Genomic DNA, 21,772 nt, shown 5'->3' on the forward strand with positions numbered 1-21,772 from the left:
ATTAATGTGACTAATAAAGAGCAGTTTGATTAAGTATTATTCTGTTGATCGATGTCATTACATTTGTTGAAAAGCACATAATGACTTGTTTAAGACTCGTTTTGTCAAAGTTTAGGACTTGGACTTGAACTTGCCCATCCTGACTTGAGACTTGACTTGGACTTGAGCGCAAAGACTTGAGACTTGACTCGGACTTGCAAAACAATGACTTGGTCCCACCTCTGCCCGACACACACACCGGAAAACGCACACGCACACCTGGAAGGGGCGGTCTCTCCCTAACTCCCAACAACATTGCCTAAATAACTTTACATATATACTAAACTGTGCACATCTGATAACTGAAATAACTATTAACTTTGACACGCTACAATATTATCATTAATATTTACATTAAAACATTCCTTTGACACTTATAACATTACTTTGCAAGGTAAGCACAACCAAAATAAGTTTGTAAAAGCAGAATTTGAACACTGTTTCTGTGCTCCTACAATATTTGTGTATAATACCATTACACACCCTAAGCGTACACAATAGCGATCGTTCACTGTTTCAACTGGCATGTTGTGGCATTTAATCTCATCACCACACCGCAAACAGACTGACACGCACAAACACACACACAGGGTTGTCCGGCTGGACCGGCTCCGTTGGAGATCGCGGCCGTTTACGCTGACTTGTGAGAAATCTTTCCATTTTCGATCTGTGTTCACATACTGAGAATTATAACAACATTAGCCAAGTAACAGTTCGAGCTTTAACTTACAATGACCCCTGATAGATCTCGCGAGAATGTGTATAAATATATATAGATATTTTCATAACAAAACAATGGGGTTGCTAAGCCGTTGCTAGGCCAATTGTTGGAGTTGCTATAGCAACTCCAAGCTACCCCCTGGCTCCGCCCCCGATTATGATTACTATAAGTACTTAGGCAATGTAAGTGTTAAGTACACATTTGAGGTACTTGCACTTTACCTGAGTATTTTCATGATATGTACTTCTACTTCGTACTTTTTATTCCATTTATTTAATTACTTTATAAATTCAGATGTTGAAATAAGACACAGAATAAATGACCCATCATATTGTTTGTTATATTGTTTTTGAAAAGATATTTCACAGCTCCAGCTTCTTGAATGTGACGATATGCTCTTTTTGCTTTAAAATATTTGAATATTTTAGTTTTTCTGCAATGAGTACTTTTACACCTAAGATGATAAGTACATGTTCCTAATCATACTTGCATTCTTTTAAGTATGCAGTACCTTTACTCCAGTAAAGGATCTGAATACTTGCTTTACCTTTGATTAGGAGCCAGTTTATCTAATCAGACACTGTTAATCTGTATTCACCTCATCTCACTGCCGTAGGAGTACAAACACTGCTGGGGCCATTCACCTTCACACAACCATTTTACATTCAACTTTAAATCCACTTCACACTGCTCAACTTCATCTGATACTTCAACACGGTGTTGACAGTGACCTGAGAGGACAGAACAATCCAGAACTTAATGAGCTTATGCCTTACAAGTGAGGGCGTTTGACTATTCTAGAAACTACCCCCAGGTAGTGCTTGAAGTGTGGGGAAAGAGGGCCAGTCCTCCTTTATTGACATATGCATTCTGGGTAGAGTAACTACAATTGACCAGAGTACACTAAGCACTAGGCTACATGAATAAAGATAAACTTCCACTTAAACGGGAGAATAAAAAACAGACAAATACAAGTGTATAAACAATAAAAGCCCCATTGGAGCGGCAGCCACACTCCATACCCCCCCAGGGGTCTCGTTTGTCCAAACCTGCCTGGTTTTATTCCAGTCTGAATGTGTAGCTAGTGCCCTGAGGTGTGAGCAGGATTCCTAACCGACATGTTCTCAGGCCAGGGAATCCCAACAGTTTAGATACCTTAAACTTAGTTTTGAAAAAACAAAATGGGAGAAACAGTGATTAAAATATAAAAAACATTTATTGAAAAATATGATGTTACATTTTTAATTATAAATACATTTTAATATTACATTTATTGTTTAAAAACAAGAGTTATTGAAGAGGACGCAGTGCTCAGTACGGCGGATTACGTCCATCTGGAAGAAGAAACACATTTTATTAGGCCAAAGGAAGTCTGATTTGTCACCAACACATCATGCAAGTCACAGACTTGGTCCAATGTCAGGAAATAGATTTTCCACATAAGTCATAATGCCAAGTGATAAGATTTATTTTGTTCTCAATTGAAAGAATACATACAGCAACACCTCCACTTTATTTTTTCCTTCAACAAATGGTACAGGTGGAGGGGTCAAGTTGCCCTAGACTGCCAACGAAAGCTTTATTTGCGCCCTCTGGTGGAGAGAATTAGGACGTGGCCATAATGCTGACTGCAAAATGGATTCAAATGGTAGAGTTGTAATATATTAGCAATTTAGCAGGAGACAAAGGCAAGTGGAATCCACAATTTAAAGTTTAAAAGAAGTAATTAGATTACTGGTAAAAAAATATATATTATATATATATATATATTTGGATAACAATATATTTTAGAATAAATATATAAGTACTGCCTGTAATTTGATTTATTTGTATTCAGGCTAGTTCTTTTTTTTATGTAGCAGATTAATTTAACAAAAACACTTCGTTTGCTTTTAAAGCGTATCTTGTAGTAAAATAGCTCTTGTAAACTTGTTTTATCCTCTAGTCTTTGACAATCATTTAAGACGCCTTTTTTATATTAAACAATGTATTAAACTGAATCTGCGCTGAGGAGTGGGCTTTCCTCACTGAAACCTCCTCCTCGCTGTTGGGGTTCTGTTTGGACCTCCGACTTCACGGTTTCTCTAACTGGGCCGGTATGATGTGGGCGGACTCTACAGGGCTGGCAGATTCTGATTTTCTGGCTTAGTGTCAGAACAACTTTGATTTTTATCAATCAAAAATTAAGCATTAATGCTTCAAGAACGCATCCAAAGCCCTGCATTACTTTACGTTGGGATGGATAATTAAACTCTTTCATGAGTTTCTTTTCCGATGCTGTTCAATTAACAGAACATTCTATGGTTAAAAAATAATGACTGACATTTCATAAAATGGGCAGGATCCAGAATCACACAGAAAGTGTATACATTTCAGAAGAGTCATTTGAGCCCAGTTCAGTGTTTCCAACCTGAAGATGCTGTATTGGCTAAATCCATTTTTAGACACCTTACCTTGACCCCTAGGCTTCCTGTAGCCTTGTTTCCTCTGCTTCTTCTGTGTTTGGCCCCTCATGATTGGTCCTTCTCCTGGTCTATAGTTCCCATTCTTATTTGCTACAAGACAAGCAAGCTAGTTACAGCACTATGGTCATTTTCAGCATCATTTAATGATGGTCAAATCAAAAAGAAGATCACCTGAATATGTAAAAGGCTGATTCCTGTTTGGTCCCATGCTGCACCTCCTCTCCTCACAGGGACACTTGTGCTCCTGGAACTCATTACACTGGACTCCAAAGTCCACCTTCGATGGAGACACTTCTGCTGTCTTCTGATCAGCCATCGGGACGCACAGCTGCTCTTTTCCAAGCCGACTAACTTCTTCGTTCCCAAGCGCTCCATCTTCCACCTCGATGCCCGCTCCATTTTGTAGATTCAGCTTTCTTACGCACGTCTTCTCAATAGAGTTCAAGTTCAGACTCTCTTCCTGCTGAGGAGGAGGGCCGGTCCTTTTCTTCTGCTGCTGCTCATTTAAAATGTCCTGGTTTGGGCTTCGATTAGCCTCAGGTTCAGAAGACCTATTTTTGTCCTCTTTAGTGGGGGAAGATTTGACAATGGGGTTATCGTTCTCGGCTTGCTCCACGATCACATCGGCTGCCAACAGGTCGTCACGCTGTAACCACTCCTTGGTGGGGATGAAGGGGGCCAGAGACTCCACGGACCAAATGGACTCGTTCCAGGTTCTCTTCAGGTAGGAGCTATTATTTATAGAGGGAATGATTGGTGCCGTGTCTTCAAGCGGATTTGTCTCGATGCTATCTTCTTGCTCATTGTCAGGGAGCTCATGGGATGAGGATTGTAGGAGTTCATCTGCGTATGGAAGACAATGCCTTACGGAGCCAACAAGTCCCAAATACTCTTCATTCGTCCTGGACTCTGCGTATTGTTCTTCTTCAGCTTCTCTCAGTTTGAGGATCTTGAAAAGGACTTCACTTTGCTCAGAGCTGAAGTTACCCTGAGCATCATCTTTAGGACAAGCCGCCTCTGGACTGATTCTGGTCTCGACTCCACTCTGGTGAACAGACTTATCCTGCTCTACTTCAGTTTGGAGGTCATTCTGAAGCAGCTTATCTGCTATCTTCAGCACCGTTTCCTGAGGCGTACCACCTCCCCGACTCATGAGGATGTCAGGAACGGAGATCCGCCTCTCTTTGACAACCTCCTCCTCTTGTTGGGAGGAGCTACACACAGGAACCATACCATCTTGAGAGCCAACAGACCACATGTCGCAGTGAGCGTTCCGGCACGGGGGAACATTCTCCTGACCCACACTCTCTTTTCGGCTCTTCTGAGTGTCCAGGGTTGCTCGGATACATGACTGGATGGCTGTCGTTCCTGTAGGTCGGAGGACGTTAAAGCCATGTTTGTTACTGGTCTCTTTAACCGGGAGGTCTTTTGCATTACTGCTGTGTAACTCGTCGTTCTCAACTTCAGCAGAGTTTTGTTTTTGGGAGCTTGAGCTCGAGGACGAAGGAGAGTTTATTGCGGTTCCACTACCCGAATCTGCGCTGATGAGTGGGCTTTCGTCACTGAAACCTCTTCCTCTCTGTTGGGGTTCTGTTTGGACCTCCGAGTTCACGGTTTCTCTAACTGGGTCGGTATGATGTGGGCGGACTCTACAGGGCTGGTATGGGTGGACTCTACAGGGCTGGTATGGGTTCTGATACGCTACGCTAGGAGCCTGGGCCTGGGGGTGGATGAAACGTCTGTAGTCGACCGGTTGCATGTCAGGGCGGGGCATGATGTATGCTGGAATCTCCATATAGGGATTGGGAGGAGGGAACGGGGGCATCCCCATACCATAGCCTGAAAAGTAGAAACAAGAAAAGGTGAATCGGAGATGGACGTTCAAGTCCAGTGAGCAGCACCTTCACATTTCAATATCTGAGTTTACATTTCTGTCATAGAAAAGTTAAAGCAAAGTTTCATACATACAGTATAAGACCATTGTGTTCGACAGTGATGTACAGTAACCAAGAACATTTCATCAAGCACCATTTTGAGATACTAGTACTTTAATTGAGTATTTACATTTCTGCTACTTTGTATTTTTACTCAACTTTTATTTATACAGTTACTCAATACCTTTAGTTACTTTACAGATGTGGATGAATGATGTGAAATATAATCAAGTGTTAAATCAGACTTTAGTTCCACCTGGAGTAAATTCACAAGCTACCCTGCAGTATACAAAGTCATTCAAACTAGCTGCACCTTTACCAGCTTTGAGAACACTTTCATGATCAATCATTATAAAACATATCATATATATTATTCTGAAATGGACCAATCTGCACAATGACTACTTTTACTGTCACTACTTTAACTATATTTTGATGATCATACTTTTCTACTTTTACTTGAGTAACATTTTGAATGCAGGACTTTTACTGGAACAGAGTATTCCTACACTCTGGTACTTTTACTCAAGTACAAGATATGAATACTTCTTCCATCTCTGGTGTTGGATAATAAATGTTGTAGTGTTCATGTTATTGTGTCCATCGCTTGCATCAAACTAACTGAACCCAGCCTTTGGCTTTCACCTAAAATATAGAACAAAAAAAACCTGAATTTTTAAATGTTTCCACCAAAATGTAAAGACTCACCCATTCCTGGGAAGCCAGCAAAGGGGTTATAGGAGAAGGGCATGGGCCACTGGCAGGGGTGGAAAGGGGGTGGGGGTGGGGCATGGACGTAGAAGACAGGCCGGCCAGGGAGGTGGTGTTGGGGGAGGTGGTGTTGGGGGAGGGGGTGTTGGGGGAGGGGGTGTTGGGGATGGGGGTGTTGGGGTGGAGCTCCGTGGTCTTGGCAGGGGGTGTATAGTCCTGGATGATGCTGATCAGAGGACGGCCCACCGCTGTTAGCCCGAGTGTTTCCATGCACTCTGCTTGGGTGAGCTGACGGAGGTTTGTTCACAGCTTTCGCCGCCATATTGGACCTGCAGAGGAGGACGATCTGTCAGGTGTGGATCCACAGCAAGAATTCTAAAGATCTGAGCAAACATTACACAAACAGGAGGACACTTTTAGAGTAGAATTTACTAGGAGTATTTGGACCAAATTCAGTGTATGTTTACAATGTTAAGAATGTTTTAAAATGATGCACTGCTCAAGAAAGGGGGAACAAATAACCACTGCAGTTAAGATAAGACATTCACACCTAGCTACATCTCAAGCATTGCTAATGAGGGCATTTCAGTTAGGTTTCTCACTTTGGTCTCTCTTTGTTGCAGTGGCTAGAGACCTGCATCTACACATGAATATTAGATTCATATTATATTCAATATACACAATTGTTTGCCACCAGACTTTTAATGTTCATACACCAAGCATGTTAGGGTGAAATAAGTCGTGTTGATTTGTGGTTCTGAACCCTTTAGTGCTCTCCTCACACTCTGTACCAGAAGTGACTTGCAACACCAAAACATACATTTGAAAAGCTTGAATCTCTGATCTCAAATGTGGAACAAACGTAAATAAAGCCAATGAATAAAAATGGAACACACTAGATAACATTGAACGAAAAACCGAAAAATGAATCATCAAACAGTTGGAAACGTTATAGTAAATCTCAGAGGCAAGTCTACAGGCATGGCGAAGTCTGAACACAACCAAATAACTGTTTACAGTATAGAAAACCCCCAATGTGTCAGGGAGAAGAAAATACTGAATTTATCAAAAATGACATTCTAAGTACCCAGATTTTAAATCAGAAAGCTCCTGCCAACACTCCAAAAAATGATGCTTCCAAATGTTTCCTAAGCATTTGCTATGTTGTCTGTTATAAAGGAAATGTTGAGTCACTTTACCTGGTTGAGGACTTGATATGTCTGAGCCACACACAAAGTGATTAAACGTGAGACTCACACACCTGAGTTTAAGTAGCTGCTGATCAGCCAAGTGTGTTCCCCATCAGCTGATGGAGCACCTAATCAAACACTCAGATTCAGATGTCATGCAGCCATTGGGACTCTAGAGGGAGCCAAACAGTTAGACACATGTTCCTCTTCAGGTCAGTCTACAGTAGAAACAGACTCTTACTTTGTGTCTGAGGTTCCAGGTTCATTACTGAAGTCTGTTGGTTAGATTAATCTGCAGCAATGCATCATATTCTATAAGATGATGTGTTTGTAACAGTGCCCTGTGAAAACCACATACTGCTTAAGAGTCAACTTTTCACATGTTTTCTCAGAGAAACAGCCATGTTTTTATCTTGGTGATGATGCATTTCCCCAGTAGAAGTATAAAGCTGATGGACTTAAGTAAAGTAGAAGTAAAATATAGCAGCATTAGGACAAAACCCACCAGACTCAGAGGCAGTTTCATTCCACAGGCCATAAGACTATTAAACACCTGAACTCTGTAAAGAACATCCATAAACATTCATCAGTTTGCATCTTGCAATTTCATTTTCTATGAATCATATTCAATTTATGTGTATATAGTCTCTTCTATGCACTTGCACTATTTTATTTGTATTTACTTGCACATCTCAAAACATTCTCTTGCAATATTTTATTAGTTTTATGTCCTATATATATTCATGTTGCACTGTTGGAGGAGCCTGTGACTTCAGTTTTTCATTGACATACTGTATGTACACTGTAGCTAGCTAAAGCACTGGATGAGCAGATCCTTATCTGAAGCACCTCATACTCTGTTGGTTATTCATCAGACTCAGTGCTGTTCAGTAAGTTGATGGGGTGGACCTATAGTGTACAGGTTGTTCTGTTCAGTAAGTTGATGGGGTGTACCTAAAGTCTACAGGTTGTTCTGTTCTGTTCAGTAAGTTGATGGGGTGGACCTATAGTGTACAGGTTGTTCTGTTCAGTAAGTTGATGGGGTGGACCTATAGTGTACAGGTTGTTCTGTTCAGTAAGTTGATGGGGTGGACCTATAGTGTACAGGTTGTTCTGTTCAGTAAGTTGATGGGGTGGACCTAAAGTCTACAGGTTGTTATGACAGCACCTCCCCTCTAGGGTCTATTTCCCCTGAGCGCATTAACACTCTGCCCAGAAATAAAATATCTTTATGAACAAACACTAATATATATCCTGTTGTATTCGTTAACGGCCAATTGTTCCATTTAAGATTTAAAAAAAGTTAAAGATAAATACAAAAAATAATAAAATATTTTTATAAAATAAAGAGTTGAAGTAAGAATTTTGAACAAAATAAAAAAATATATTTTAATGATAGTAATTTTAATGATAGTAAATAGTAGTCCACAAAATACATTCATTTCATTTAAAAACAGTCTCTTTAATATACGTTTCATCAGGTAACGTTATGTAAAATGTAGAATGCATAATCGTTTTGTAACACCCACCCTCCACCTATAAAGCTTCAGATCATTTAGATTTACATGATATGAAAATGGTTATATATAAAGCACTTAAATATTTTAGAAGGGACATTCTGGAACATTCAAGGGGCAACGTGCCGCTCCAGTGATAAGCAGTGATTTCCAACATGGGGGGTCGGGTCCCCAACAGGTCGCATTATGATAACGTTGGAGGAGCTGTGAGATAATTATTAAAAAAGGAAGTCATCCGTTGCACACAAATTAGGATTTGTATCTAATATTTGCTGTTTTTCTTGTGGAATACTGGATAATATTACTCTTTGGGCTCCTTAATATCAAAATAAAGAAAAGAAAATAACTCTTTTGGTTGAAATGGTCAAGTGTTAGACATTTACATCATGTTTGTAATTATACATGCCTTATTTTAAAGGGTTACAAGCCTAAGGCGGTAAAATAGACTTCTTTACATCACAAACACATCCTTTATGCTCACATTTTAAACATCTTTTCACAGGTATAGTTAAAAGGGTTATCGCTGTTTAGCTCGCTGTAATAATTAGTCTTATGGTTGAATTCGCTGGTATCCTCCAAAGATGGCCGACATGCTGTTGATGCCGTCACATTCCCAATTGTTGTGAAACTAAGGCAGTAAAAATAGACTATCATTTTTTGGTTTTTAATTGATGACACATCTCAATGATTGAAACGGACAGTGAGACAAACCTCAGTTCCAGTCTCAAATTCTAAACACATGTTCTACTTTGCAAACAATTTACAATTCACCGTGTGTCTCTATCCTCACGCTGCACACGGTTCTGTGGACGAGACATGAAGTCACTTTCCTTTGTAAAACTCTGCAGTATCAGATCAGACAAACACTGCTGGCTGCGTGGACTCATCATCAGGAGCTCACACAGAGCACAGCTGACTTCCTGTTTACAACAACAACGTTAGCCAGCATAGCAGCGAGAGGTGTGTTATCCAAAACCTGTTTCACCAGTTCTTGTTTTCTTTGCTGTTTGGAATATGCTCCGATCAGATTTTCACTGCAAAATGCATCTTTCCCTCGTGGACCTGGAAGATAAACAGGGAAACACTTTTATTAAATAACCAACAATCACTTCATACAGAGGTCTTATAAATGTAGTGACTCTGCTACTGATACCATCTGCTCTGTGAATCACTTCCTGTCTTCTGCTTTAAGGAAAACTGAGATATTTATATTCCTCAACGATCCCAGAGGTGGAGTTTTTTTTTTTCTTCACCTAAAGTATTCATATGTATGTACTGTATGTACTTATACAATATATGTACTTAATATGAAACAGTTCTTCATGAATCACCTAAACGACTACACCTATGTTTTATATGTGTTGTTGAATCAAAATTAGACATTTTAATTAATGAGTAATTTTAATGACACCATCCGAGGGGAGTAAACTGTATACCAGTGGTTCTCAACCTGGGGGGCCGCCAACCGGATATGAAGAAAAAATAACATATTTAACTTTAAGATAACTACCCTGTACCTGTGACTTCACTAGCCTCAGAACAGGTGTTATTGAGTGATCTGAGAGTCAGTGTGGATTTCCAGCAGGTCGGGGGGGGAGACAGTTATTCTGAGGGGTCGCGACTGGGAGAGGTTGAGAACCACTGCTGAATACCATCTTACACATAGAAGCATTATATTATATATGTCTGCTGGAAAGAGAGGGGATGCAACACCTCATGGTGGGAAGCATCACATTCAATACTAATAATTATATCAATATTTAAAGTAGTGTTTGGTCCTGTTATAGGATTACCTGTCTGAAGATTCAGGTGTGTGTTACGGTGAGAAGGAAACTGGAGCCTGGAATTAAGAAAGGCACAAAGTTAGTGATTGGAATACAAATCAAGTTCAGCTCAATGAACACAAACTACAATTCCAGAACATCGTGAGAAAAAAATCAAAAAGTCAAATAAGTCTACACAGTAGCACAAGCCAATCACAGCATCAGCCAATCACAGCACTTTTTATTCATTGTAGTTCCTCTCTCCTTTATTTATGTTTCCTCTCTTTGCAACAACACAACAAATTCCTTGCATGTGTCAAACCTAACTGGCACAAACTGAATCCTAACTCTGATACGAGTTGGTAAATTAAACGTCAGCAGAATTATGTTGACAAATCTTTGTTCAAGAAAAGCTTTCAGTGCAACTGATTGTTTGTTTTTTATGAAAGATATACAGTCAGTTTGTTTAATATTGAGGACAGAAAGTCTCTCATCATTCTTGATCATTTTCCAAAATGCCTCCACGCTCCTCTTTACGTCTGAAACACGCCCCGTGATAAATAAACAAATAAAACCTGAGCTTGCAGATTTGTCTGGATCCCAGAAAAACACTGATTAATAGTATACATTTTAATCAGTGGTGAAACCTCATTAATAGACTCCACACGGTGCAACTGCTCCTCTCTCACCTCTCTGTCTGGCTTCACTTCCTGTTCCACACCGGAGTCACTTGATGGAGGGAAGAAGTGACAGAGAAAAGACATCAATAATAATACAACTTAACCTGTTAAGCACTGAGCCTGTTTTTCAGGTCTCAGGCTCGAAAATGACATTCCCAGAACAAATGACCATATCTTCCCTTCTAAAAGGGTTAAATTAATAATCTTTTTTCTCAAAGTAATGATAAACCTGTGAGTTGGATGTAGAAAAGTCAAAATCAATATAGATGTTTTTTATTTTAAAGAAAATTCAGATTTTACATAGTAAAAAACTGTAAATTATAGTGTCCGTCCAAAACTTATTTTTTACTTATAGTGAAAACTACCCTTGGATGATGGGTTAGTAGACTAAAAGCTTTAGGAATCCAAAGTACAACATATAATAAGTACCCTGTATCAAGATTGATGCAAAACAAGTTAAATTTGACCTTTATATAGAGATTTAGCCAAAAAAAAACACTTCTGGGGTCATTTGGGTGGATTTGACCTATCTCTGGCCCGCCTTGGTCGATTTTGATGAATGAAATCTCTTTATAACCGCTAGAGCCAATGGAATCGAGGGAAAGTTCTATACACACCAACACGTTAACAAATAAGGAGTGAGAGTGACGCGTTACCAAAACTGGAAGCTGCATACACTCTGGTGGCTACCATTAGCAGCTAACTTTTTAGCTCCGATTTTTACATAAAAATGGAATTATGGATTATAAATAATTTTTTCAAAGGCACAGGTACATTAGTAACCTATGGATCAACAGTTGTAGCCTTTTTTTTCCGTTTAAATGCCATTGAACACGTCTTTTGACCTAATTGACAGCTACGGTGAGACGATCTGCCGTAAAAGCTCTGTAAAGGTACGTGTTGTGATGTCTGTGTTTGCTTCCCCTGTCGCAAGTTCGGATCGCTCAGTGATGATACTATACTTAAATAATCTGTGGAGTCTCAGCTTTAATCGGATATATTGTATGTGCAGCTACGGTAAGTAATAAGGGTATCTTTATCTTGAGTTGTGTGCTAAAGTGCATTAGCATTTTTTCGCTTAGTGCTAATTCAGAGGCTTGGTATTACCCTTATGTTTTGTTTTGGTAAAAATGGTTCATATCTTCAGTTAGCTGAGATTCTTCCCGTTGATCTGGTGCTACACATTAATAGTTTCATAAATGTTAAGAAGCCCTGAGACATTGTCTCGAAAAAAAAACGGTGGGAGGGGTCCAATGGGGGGACCGTCGTCCTTAAGAGGTTAAACAAAGAGAAACATTATAATCCTAAATGATTGAGAGAGCTGTAACAAGATGGAGTTAAAACATGTTTCTGTTGAACCTTTTAGGATCAGATCTTAATGGTTTGATAAATGGAGGATATGGTTTCAATACTCACAGTTCTTCTCGTGATTAGCCTGCCATTGATCCTGTAGGTATGAGCACAATCCAAAAGTTTTGGATCAAGTTTAAAATAAGTGTTTGTTCTTTGAGTTAGTCAGCTTCAGAGTCCTGACTGATCTAAGGCTTTACATCCCATCATATATTCTCTGCAAACACTACAACTGACTGCTCTCAGCTGCATCAGAGGAAATGACTGGTCATTAATCTAGAAACAAAAAACATGACAGGAAAACAAAACAGAGAACCCTTTTCACTCTTTTGTAAAAAATCATATGTCTGTTAGAAAGTTGCTTACTAACTAAATGTACCTTTGCTTACAATATATTGTTTTTGGAAGAATAAAATAAAGAGCCTGCAGACAGTGGGTAACATCACTGACTTGTTGTGATCCCAGTGTGAGAAACACCTCCCTGTGTTTAATACAAAACTGCTGAATCAGCAGAGACCCCTTACTGACCAGAGAGTCTCCAGTCTGCAGTCTGGACTCTTCAGAAGATCTCTCAGCAGCTCCACTCCTGAAACATGCAGATGGTTCCGACTCAGGTCCAGATCTCTCAGATAGGAGGGGTTGGACTTCAGAGCTGAGGCCAGAGAAGCACAGCTGATCTCTGACAAACTGCAGCACCTCAGTCTGAATAAAGAAAACATGATGTAACTTTAGAAAACAATGTTCCCGTTTGAAATAACTCCAGGTTTAATAACCTGTTCAGAGCTGAAGAAGGTTAGAAAGTGGAAACTCGAACAGGTAAAAACTGCAAGAGACAAAAAGTGAAAAGATCTCTCATTAATATTAAAGACAACGTGCTTCTACTTCAATAATAAAGAGGTGACTTCACATCTGAACCTCTGCTCCATCTACACAAACTCATGATGTGCAGCCAGACCAATAAAACCCACAGAAACTGATTCAACTTAAGATCACACATTCTTTTCTTTTTTTTAGGAATAGTGGAGTCATCAAATCACAGCATCTTCAGTTTGAACTATTCAGTCAGTAAAAGCATCGTGTAGCTTCAGAAAATATTAGTGTTTAGGAGTTTTAATAGAAATATGCATTTGTTGTATTTTTTATATAATTTATTTAAAGCATTCTGCAGAATATAAGATGAGTTTCAGGTGTTTAAGATGAGTGAATTATGCAGTGTAGGGTTTTCAGCATTAAGATGCTCAGTGAGGATCAGAGTGATATCAGCCTGATGTCTGCAGCTCCGAGTCAACACAACTCTCTTCATCTCAGCACAGAAGTAAAAGATGGAGAACTGACCCAAGAGTCTCCAGTCTGCAGTCTGGACTCTTCAGAAGATCTCTCAGCAGCTTAACTCCTGAATCCTGAAGATCGTTGTCACTCAGCTCCAGATCTCTCAGATGGGAGGGGTTGGACTTCAGAGCTGAGGCCAGAGCAGAACAGCTGATCTCTGACAACCTGCAGCCTCTCAGTCTGAATAAAGAAAAGATTATGTAACTTTAAAAAACAATGTTCCAGTTTGAAATAACTCGAGGTTTAATAATCTATTCAGAGCTGAACAAGCTTGAATGTCAGCAATGGTGTAGAAACAAATCCCTGATAATCTCAAACTCTCTGCAGCAGTTTCTCTCATCAGATGTTTAACAACTCCTTCATCTCCCTCACAGCTCATCAGTACTGACAGCATCTCCACTGACTCATGGAGCACAGAGTGAGTCTGTGGAAGCTGAAACTCTCTCCGTCACACATTCACCTTCTCTGATCTTTGTTATTCTGATCGATATTCAACCATTAGCAAAAACAGAAGAAAATAATTTCAATGTATTTGTTCTCTGTAAATTCTACAAACGATGAATATAAAAAAGATATAGAATTATAATAATGATATTATTATATCCAGTTATTGAACTGACCTGAGAGTCTGCAGTCTGCAGTTTGGACTCTTTAGTCCAGAACTCAGCAGCTTCACTCCTGAATCCTGCAGATCGTTGTTACTCAGGTCCAGATCTCTCAGATGGGAGGGGTCCGACTTCAGAGCTGAGGCCACGACTTCACAGTGAGACTCTGAGAGTCCACAGTTATAAAGCCTGTCACACAAATATTACATAAATAGTCATCATAAAGAGAGGAAACACTATATTAATTTGATGAAACAAGTTCATGTTCTGAGTAACATTCTATGTTAATCAACTTAATATAATAATAGAGTTTTCTATATTCATTGTCAGCCTATCAGATCTTATTTTAAACTCTTAAACATTGTGGAAAAACAGATGTTGAACAAACTGAATGATATCTGAATGACTGCATTCACTGATAACTGTAACATACTGCTGTATGTTGTGATCACATGCTGCTGTGAGAACACTTCTAAAGTCCTTCATTTGTCTTCAACTAAACTTTTGATAAAATGTATAAAGTTAATCACATCTGGACTTACAGTGCCTTTCTGCAGTTCCTCACAGCTGGAATCAGTCTCCGTCGTCCCTCATCTGATGTTTTGTACTTCTCCAGGTCCAACTCATCCAGAACCTCCTCCGACATCTGCAGCATGTAGGACAGTGCAGAGCAGTGGATCTCAGAGAGTTTCTCCTCTGATCTGTTCTCTGATTTCAGGAACTCTGTGATCTCCTGATGTACTGAGTGGTCCTTCATCTCTGTCAGACAGTGGAAGATGTTGATGCTCCTGTCAGGAGAGATTTTAGAACTGTTCATCTCCTTCAGGTTGTTGATGGCTGTCTGGATGATTTCTGGACGGTTGTCAGTGCGACCCAGCAGGCCTCCTAAGAGTCTCTGGTTGGACTCCAGAGAGAGGCCGTGAAGGAAGCGGACAAACAGGTCCAGGTGGCCATTTTTACTTCTGAGGGATTTCTCCATGGTACTCTGTAGGAAGAGATCCAGGGATGGGTAATCCTGATATCTGTTTTTACTGTTCTTATAGGGCCAGTCTCTCTTCAGGAAGTCCTTCAGTACCGCTGTGGTTCTGTTGGTGTAACAGTGCAACAAGTAGACTGCAGCCAGAAATTCCTGAATGCTCAGATGAACAAAGCAGTAGACTGTTTTCTGGAAGATCACACTCTCTCTTTTGAAGATCTCTGTACAAACTCCTGAGTGCACCAAGGCCTCGGTGACATCAAGACCACAGCGCTGCAGGTCTTCTTGGTAGAACATGATGTCTCCTTTCTTCAGATGTTCAAACGCCAGCCTCCCCAGCTTCAGAAGAACCTCCCTGTCAGCCTCCGTCAGCTGCTGTGGACTCGTCTCATGTCCCTCACCATATTTCTCCTTCTTCCTCTTGGTCTGGACCAGCAGGAAGTGTGAGTACATGTCAGTGAGGGTCTGGGGCAGCTCTCCTCTCTGGTCTGTAGTCAACATGTGGTCCAGAACTGCAGCAGTGATCCAGCAGAAGACTGGGATCAGACACATGATGTGGAGGCTCCTGGAGCTCTTGATGTGAGAGATGATTCTGCTGGACAGGTCTTCATCACTCAATCTCCTCCTGAAGTACTCCTCCTTCTGGGCGTCAGTGAAGCCTCGTACTTCTGTTACCCTGTCCACACACTCAGGAGGGATCTGATTGGCCGCTGCAGGTCTGGAAGTTATCCAGACGAGAGCCGAGGGAAGCAGCTTCCCCCTGATGAGGTTTGTCAGCAGCACATTGACTGAGGACTGCTTTGAGACATCAGACACAACCTCATTGTTTCTGAAGTCCAGAGAAAGTCTGCTTTCATCCAGGCCGTCAAAGATGAACAGCACTTTACAGACAGCCAGCTGCTCTGCTGTGACCTTCTGTAAGGTTGGATGGAAAACATGGAGCAGCCTGAGAAGACTGTACTGCTCACCTTTGATCAGGTTCAGCTCCCTGAAGGAGAGCGGGATCACCAGACTGACATCTTGGTTTTCCAAACCCTCGGCCCAGTCCAGAGTGAACTTCTGCACTGAGAAGGTTTTTCCAACTCCAGCGACTCCGTTGGTCAGGACCACTCTGATGAGAGTCTGTTGGTCAGGTAAGGCTTTAAAGATGTCCTGGCACTTGATTGGAGTTTCATGGAGGGTCTCTTTCTTGGAAGCTGTCTCCAGCTGCCTCACCTCATGTTGGGTATTAACCTCTTCACTGAGGCCTTGTGTGATGTAGAGCTCAGTGAAGATGCTGTTGAGGAGGGTTTCACTTTGATCAGTTCCTTCAGTCACACGTTCACATCTCCTCCTCAGACTGAGCCTATGTTCATCTAAAACCTCCTGCACACCACTATCTGCTGAAAGAGAAGCAAACATGAGAGGATCAGGAAAAATTTGATGATGAAAATCAAACTTTAAAATAGAGACAGGGTTTAAAAAGTTATGATTTTAATAGAACAGCTTAATGTCTACAACACGATACTTAACCCAAAACAGATGAACCAGGAAGAAACCTGGACATAAAGACAACAATCCTACACTGTAAAATATTACCATGATTTCACAATATTTAGCTGTAATATTTTACAATAAATTACTGTTTTACCACTTTACAGTCTTTACCTGTAATGTTCACAATATAATACTGTAATTTTGAATTTCACAGTGAAATCAATGCAGGCACAGTTAATTACTGTGAATGTACAGGATAAATGATTACCAGGATTTCACAACATGTTACTGTATTATTTCATAGTAAAATACTGTATTCAGACCATCCTCTGTGATAACACAACAAATTAAGTGATTTTCTTGCATTTATCGCTCTTGCTTGGCTTTAAATACTAATTTCTTTCTTTGGTTTGAAAGGGGCACCGCTGCATGTGCCTTCAAATAAACTATGCAACATATAAATCTATGTCAAATTGAAATTGTTGTCTTGGCTTATTGTTTTCAGGTGCTTCCTGGGCATTAATCCTGAGACGGGCTCGAAAGCCAAAAAGAGGCATGGCAATTTAAACCCCCATGTCAGCACTTTCTTCAGAAAAATGGTTGACTTCGAGTGGATGTCTGTGTCATGGATGTATAATAAGAACTGGATACAGCGTGGGAGGCGGGGCCTCATTCATTCCTATGAGAGTTGCTCATTGGCGCATGATGATAAAATGGCCCAACTTTTGAGAGAGCGAAACGTCACAGATTACCCGTCATGCCTGAGAAGTACCCGTATGTGCGCTCATAGCGCGTGCACAACTTTAACCACACTCCCCAAAATGCTCGTTCACATCAAGCATGTCAATTTCAAGAGAAGAAGAAGCACGTCAATTTGCCTACACGTAAGAGGTAAGAGCACCGCGCCTTCATGACAGCATGGTAATGGGTTGTTATTATGATGGATTTGATATTAACGAGGCGGCCGTTGCAGTTAGCGGCTAGCTAGTAATTATGCTAATTTACACATCAGTCGTTGTGTAGGCTACTTTTATATTACGCTGATGTAACAGGATCTAGTGATATCCAAGCAACAGAGCTTAATTTAGCATGACACTTGTGTGGGTTGTACATGAAACCACTTGGTAATATATACAAATATATGTATTTCGAGTTATGATCAATTGTGATTTAAATCTTTATCTAAAAAGTAAAGCTGATGATGGATTACTGTGGTGGAGTTAGAATAACAATAGCCTATTTCTCTTTGAAATGTGATGGAGTAAAATAATAGTAACTGTGATTATTCATGTTAAGCACCCAACAAGTAACTAAAACGTATAATACTTGAAGGAAAGGTGTAAAATGTTTCCATAAATACCAATATCACACACTACAACACAGACTATAACACCCCTTGTTGTTAAATACCAACCATGTGTGTGTATATATATATATATATATTTATATATATATATTTATATATTTATATATTTATATATTTATATATATATATATGCCGCTAAAACTGTGTAATATACCAGGCTGCTAAATCCTCCAAACTGTTACAGGATGTGTATTTTGTAAAATGTGTAACTTATTTTATTATAATTTCTGATTCTGATCTAATTGATATGTTTTTGTCACAGTTTGTTTCCCTATATTGCGACACTTGTTTTGTTTAAGATTATTTCTCCTTTTTTTACAGACATCCCTAACCATAGTGGAATGCTGTTGTAAAGGATTGCATTGATCCGTGCATCAATACCTTCACCCAGCTTTGAGGCCTCCACTTAATGAAATCATCTTGTGGCTGGGAAAAATGTGAAAAAATAAATCTCACAAAGAGTGACTTTCTGGTGTAATCATTATAATATCAAAGACGAGCACTTTCAGTAACAATATATAAAATCATTCAGCAGCAGAGGTTGGGGTGAAAACAGCATTTCTCATCACATCTCTTCATCCCATCTCCTTTCATCACATCCAGTGCCAGGAGAGCTAATCCAAAGACCTCATCACACCTCCTCTTCATCCCATCTCCTCATCAAATCCAGATCTTCATCATCATCACCGGTGTCTAGACCCCGGGGAGGTTCCCTATATGCTCACGGCTGCATTTCCCCCTTTAGATATAAGATTTCAGGATCGGGGTCTAATCGCCAAAGACTTAACATTTATCATATAGCATGTGTCAATAAGTGTTCTTTAAACAAAATGAAGTCCCTCCTGATTTAACTGTCTGGACCCCATCCTCAACTTTTTTTCAAACCATAACATGCCTTCAGAGGGCTTTCCTGTTGATCATGTTTGGTGGATTTTTTAATAGAATCATTGTAATCAATATTATATTACCTTTTAATCTATATAAATTGTATTAAAATTTGTTGTCACTAATTTTTTCACCTAGTTCTACTATGCCAGCCATCAGAGGTATACATTTTGTAACATCTCTTTTATAGGTTTCATTTCTTATTTTTATGAATTTCTATATCAAATGCTGATTTCTACCTGAAATGCTTATGTATTTTTAATTACATTTTCGTAGAGCTTTGACTTTTTCAGCTGAATAAATATTATAACTAGATGGTTTTGTTCAGCATTGCCAGCTTCACTGTTGAGCTTTATGTTGTGCCCAGCATTCTCCTGTGCTCTGAAATCAAAATGTGGATAAGCATAAAACAACACCAAAATAAACACTACAATACAACTTGTTATTTGACACACACAAGGTTGTTCATTTGTGTGTATAAAAATACAACACAGGCTATATACATATATATATATATATACATATACAAGTATAATTAATACAACTGTTAATTTGATTAGAGCTTTGACACATATATCTTTATTTATATATGTATAAGTATGACGACTTCCTTGGGCAATGTCTATCTGGGTCAAAACGTGTTGTGCCCACATGCAAAGGTTGTAAACTCTGGCTTATACTCGTGGTATTATAGTAATAGCAAACAGCAACGTTCAACTCCTTTAATGGTATATTGCAAGTGCAATAAGAAGCTACAGGGACGTTAATCTACGTCGGTAATATTAATATATGGTTCCGTTCTTATTGTGCATCCATGGGTAAAGGTAAAACTCATGTAGTACTGAACACGTCACATCACATGAATGTGCCGGGCGGCGCGGTCCCGTGGGTTAGATGCGCGTTCATAATGCAGAGGAAAATAACTCTCAGAATAACGTTATTAGCACATTTTACAACTTGAGGACCGAATGTTTTTAATAAGGGCTATACAAACGTTCATACTGGGTAGTTTATTTAGTTTAAAAAAAATTATCCAACGATTTACAGACCATTCTTTCCCCATGTAAGTCAATGGGAAAAAGTGTTTCCGGGCCCAGCAACCTAAAGGAAGTGTAGTACCGCCGTTTGGCCACAACGAATATTCTACTCAGAGTCCGGCGCACTTTCTGGGGGCTTGGTCTGTGTAGACAAGTGCTCCCCTCCTGCTGCAGGTGCACCTGGTCTGCCCCTGGCTCCGCCTCTGCCCAGGTGCACCTGGTCTGCCCCTGGCTCCGCCTCTGCCCAGGTGCACCTGGTCTGCCCCTGGCTCCGCCTCTGCCCAGGTGTTCCAAATTCCACTCAGCTGTGTGTATATATAAAGAGAAGCTGGAGTAGAAGGAGGTCTCGCCTATCCTAACGCCGGGAGACACTCTCTTCAGAATACCTCTTTGCCATTTTGAGCTGTAGGCCATATTTTTGCAGATGTGTTTATGTTTAGCCTGGAGGACCTGGTAGTCCAGTTTTCGCTGCTTTATTTTGTTTCCCATAGGGTTTATATTTGATTTCTGGTTAGGGGGGGGGGGGAGCTCTAGGTCCTACGGTCCGTGGTGTGGCTGGCTTGGGTTCCCTCCTTCTGTTTGTTCCTTTTGGCCAGTCCTCCAGACCTCTTTTTGTTTCCCGTTTCGCTTGTGTGAGCAAACGGCTGATTATCAATAAATGCTCGTTACCAAGTACCGGTTATTGCGTGTATTCTTTCATGTTGCGGGTCTCAGCACGAGCCACTACCGCGGAGTAGAGGTTGGGGCCGTAACAATAAGTCCAAGACACTGTGAAATATACTTTGCACTTCAATGGAGTAATAAAAAGTTAAAATGGGCATTTTCTTTGTTTTTCTTTGTTGATTGAGCTGATTGAATTGTGTAGTTATGGTAAAATCCCAGTTAACTAGTCAAATTTACAATATATTATCGTATTATTTACATTTGTATATTTACAGTAAATTACTGGCTACTGTGTTGCATTACTTCTACAGTAATAGTGTGAAAATACAGGTAATTACTGTAATCTATGTACAGCAAGGTACCATGGCAACTGTAAAGTCACAGTATTTAGTTGTACTTTTATTCTAATTTACTGTAAAATATCTGCAGTAAATTACTGTAAAATATTTACAGTCAATTGCTGTGAAATATTTACAGTAAATTACTGTGAAATCCATGCAACTAGTAGCCAGTAATTTACTGTAATTTTACAGCCAAACATTTTACAGTGTAGCCATCACATATCTTTACTATCTTCTGTCAAATGTCTCTGCAGGGTTAGCATTGCCCTGAGCTTAAGATCTGTCCAGTATTTACTAGGTATTACTAAGGAAAACACTGCTGTCTGTTTTAGTACACACTTAAAAAAATGCCTGGAAGAAGATCAATGCCTAACATCACAAAACTAAACAAAATATGAATAAAAATGAACAATTCTTGACATGAAGACTCCAAAAGGAACAACCAAATACTAGCTGGCAGAGATCTTTACTCTCAACCCTAAATGTTATATTTGTGCAGGGCTAATGTTTCCCTGAGATTAAGACAGAAAGCATTTTTTAGGGAAACACTGCTGTCCCATGGTAAATATGTTTGTACACACTTAAAAAGCAATGCCTTAAAGAAGAGATGAGATGATAGTGTTTCTTTGGAAGAGAAGACACCCAGCGCCCAGACGGAGGTAAAGATGCTGCATGTGTTCGGCTCTTACTTTGTACAATGCTCCATCTCTCTCCACACTGGGGA

The 21,772-nt window shown here is 39.9% G+C and overlaps 1 protein-coding gene and 1 long non-coding RNA gene across 2 annotated transcripts; both read right to left on the bottom strand.

The window, feature by feature from the left end:
• Window positions 1–1,957: 1,957 nt before the first annotated feature.
• Window positions 1,958–5,999, bottom strand: LOC117479923. The gene is made up of 4 exons (XM_034127036.1): window positions 5,868–5,999; window positions 3,397–5,064; window positions 3,214–3,315; window positions 1,958–2,094 (listed from the first exon to the last, which is right to left on the bottom strand). The coding sequence occupies exons 1-4, from the start codon at window positions 5,908–5,910 to the stop codon at window positions 2,072–2,074; spliced, it is 1,836 nt and encodes a 611-aa protein (XP_033982927.1). The 5' UTR covers window positions 5,911–5,999; the 3' UTR covers window positions 1,958–2,071.
• A 2,502-nt stretch (window positions 6,000–8,501) lies between these two features.
• Window positions 8,502–12,843, bottom strand: LOC117479926. Its single transcript, XR_004555601.1, has 4 exons — window positions 12,437–12,843; window positions 11,030–11,069; window positions 10,371–10,417; window positions 8,502–9,639 (listed from the first exon to the last, which is right to left on the bottom strand). It is a non-coding gene; the product is annotated as an uncharacterized LOC117479926 (long non-coding RNA).
• Between the last annotated feature and the right edge of the window lie 8,929 nt (window positions 12,844–21,772).

The sequence above is a fragment of the Trematomus bernacchii genome, unplaced genomic scaffold (genome assembly GCF_902827165.1).
Source record: "Trematomus bernacchii unplaced genomic scaffold, fTreBer1.1, whole genome shotgun sequence".
Lineage (NCBI taxonomy): Eukaryota > Metazoa > Chordata > Actinopteri > Perciformes > Nototheniidae > Trematomus > Trematomus bernacchii.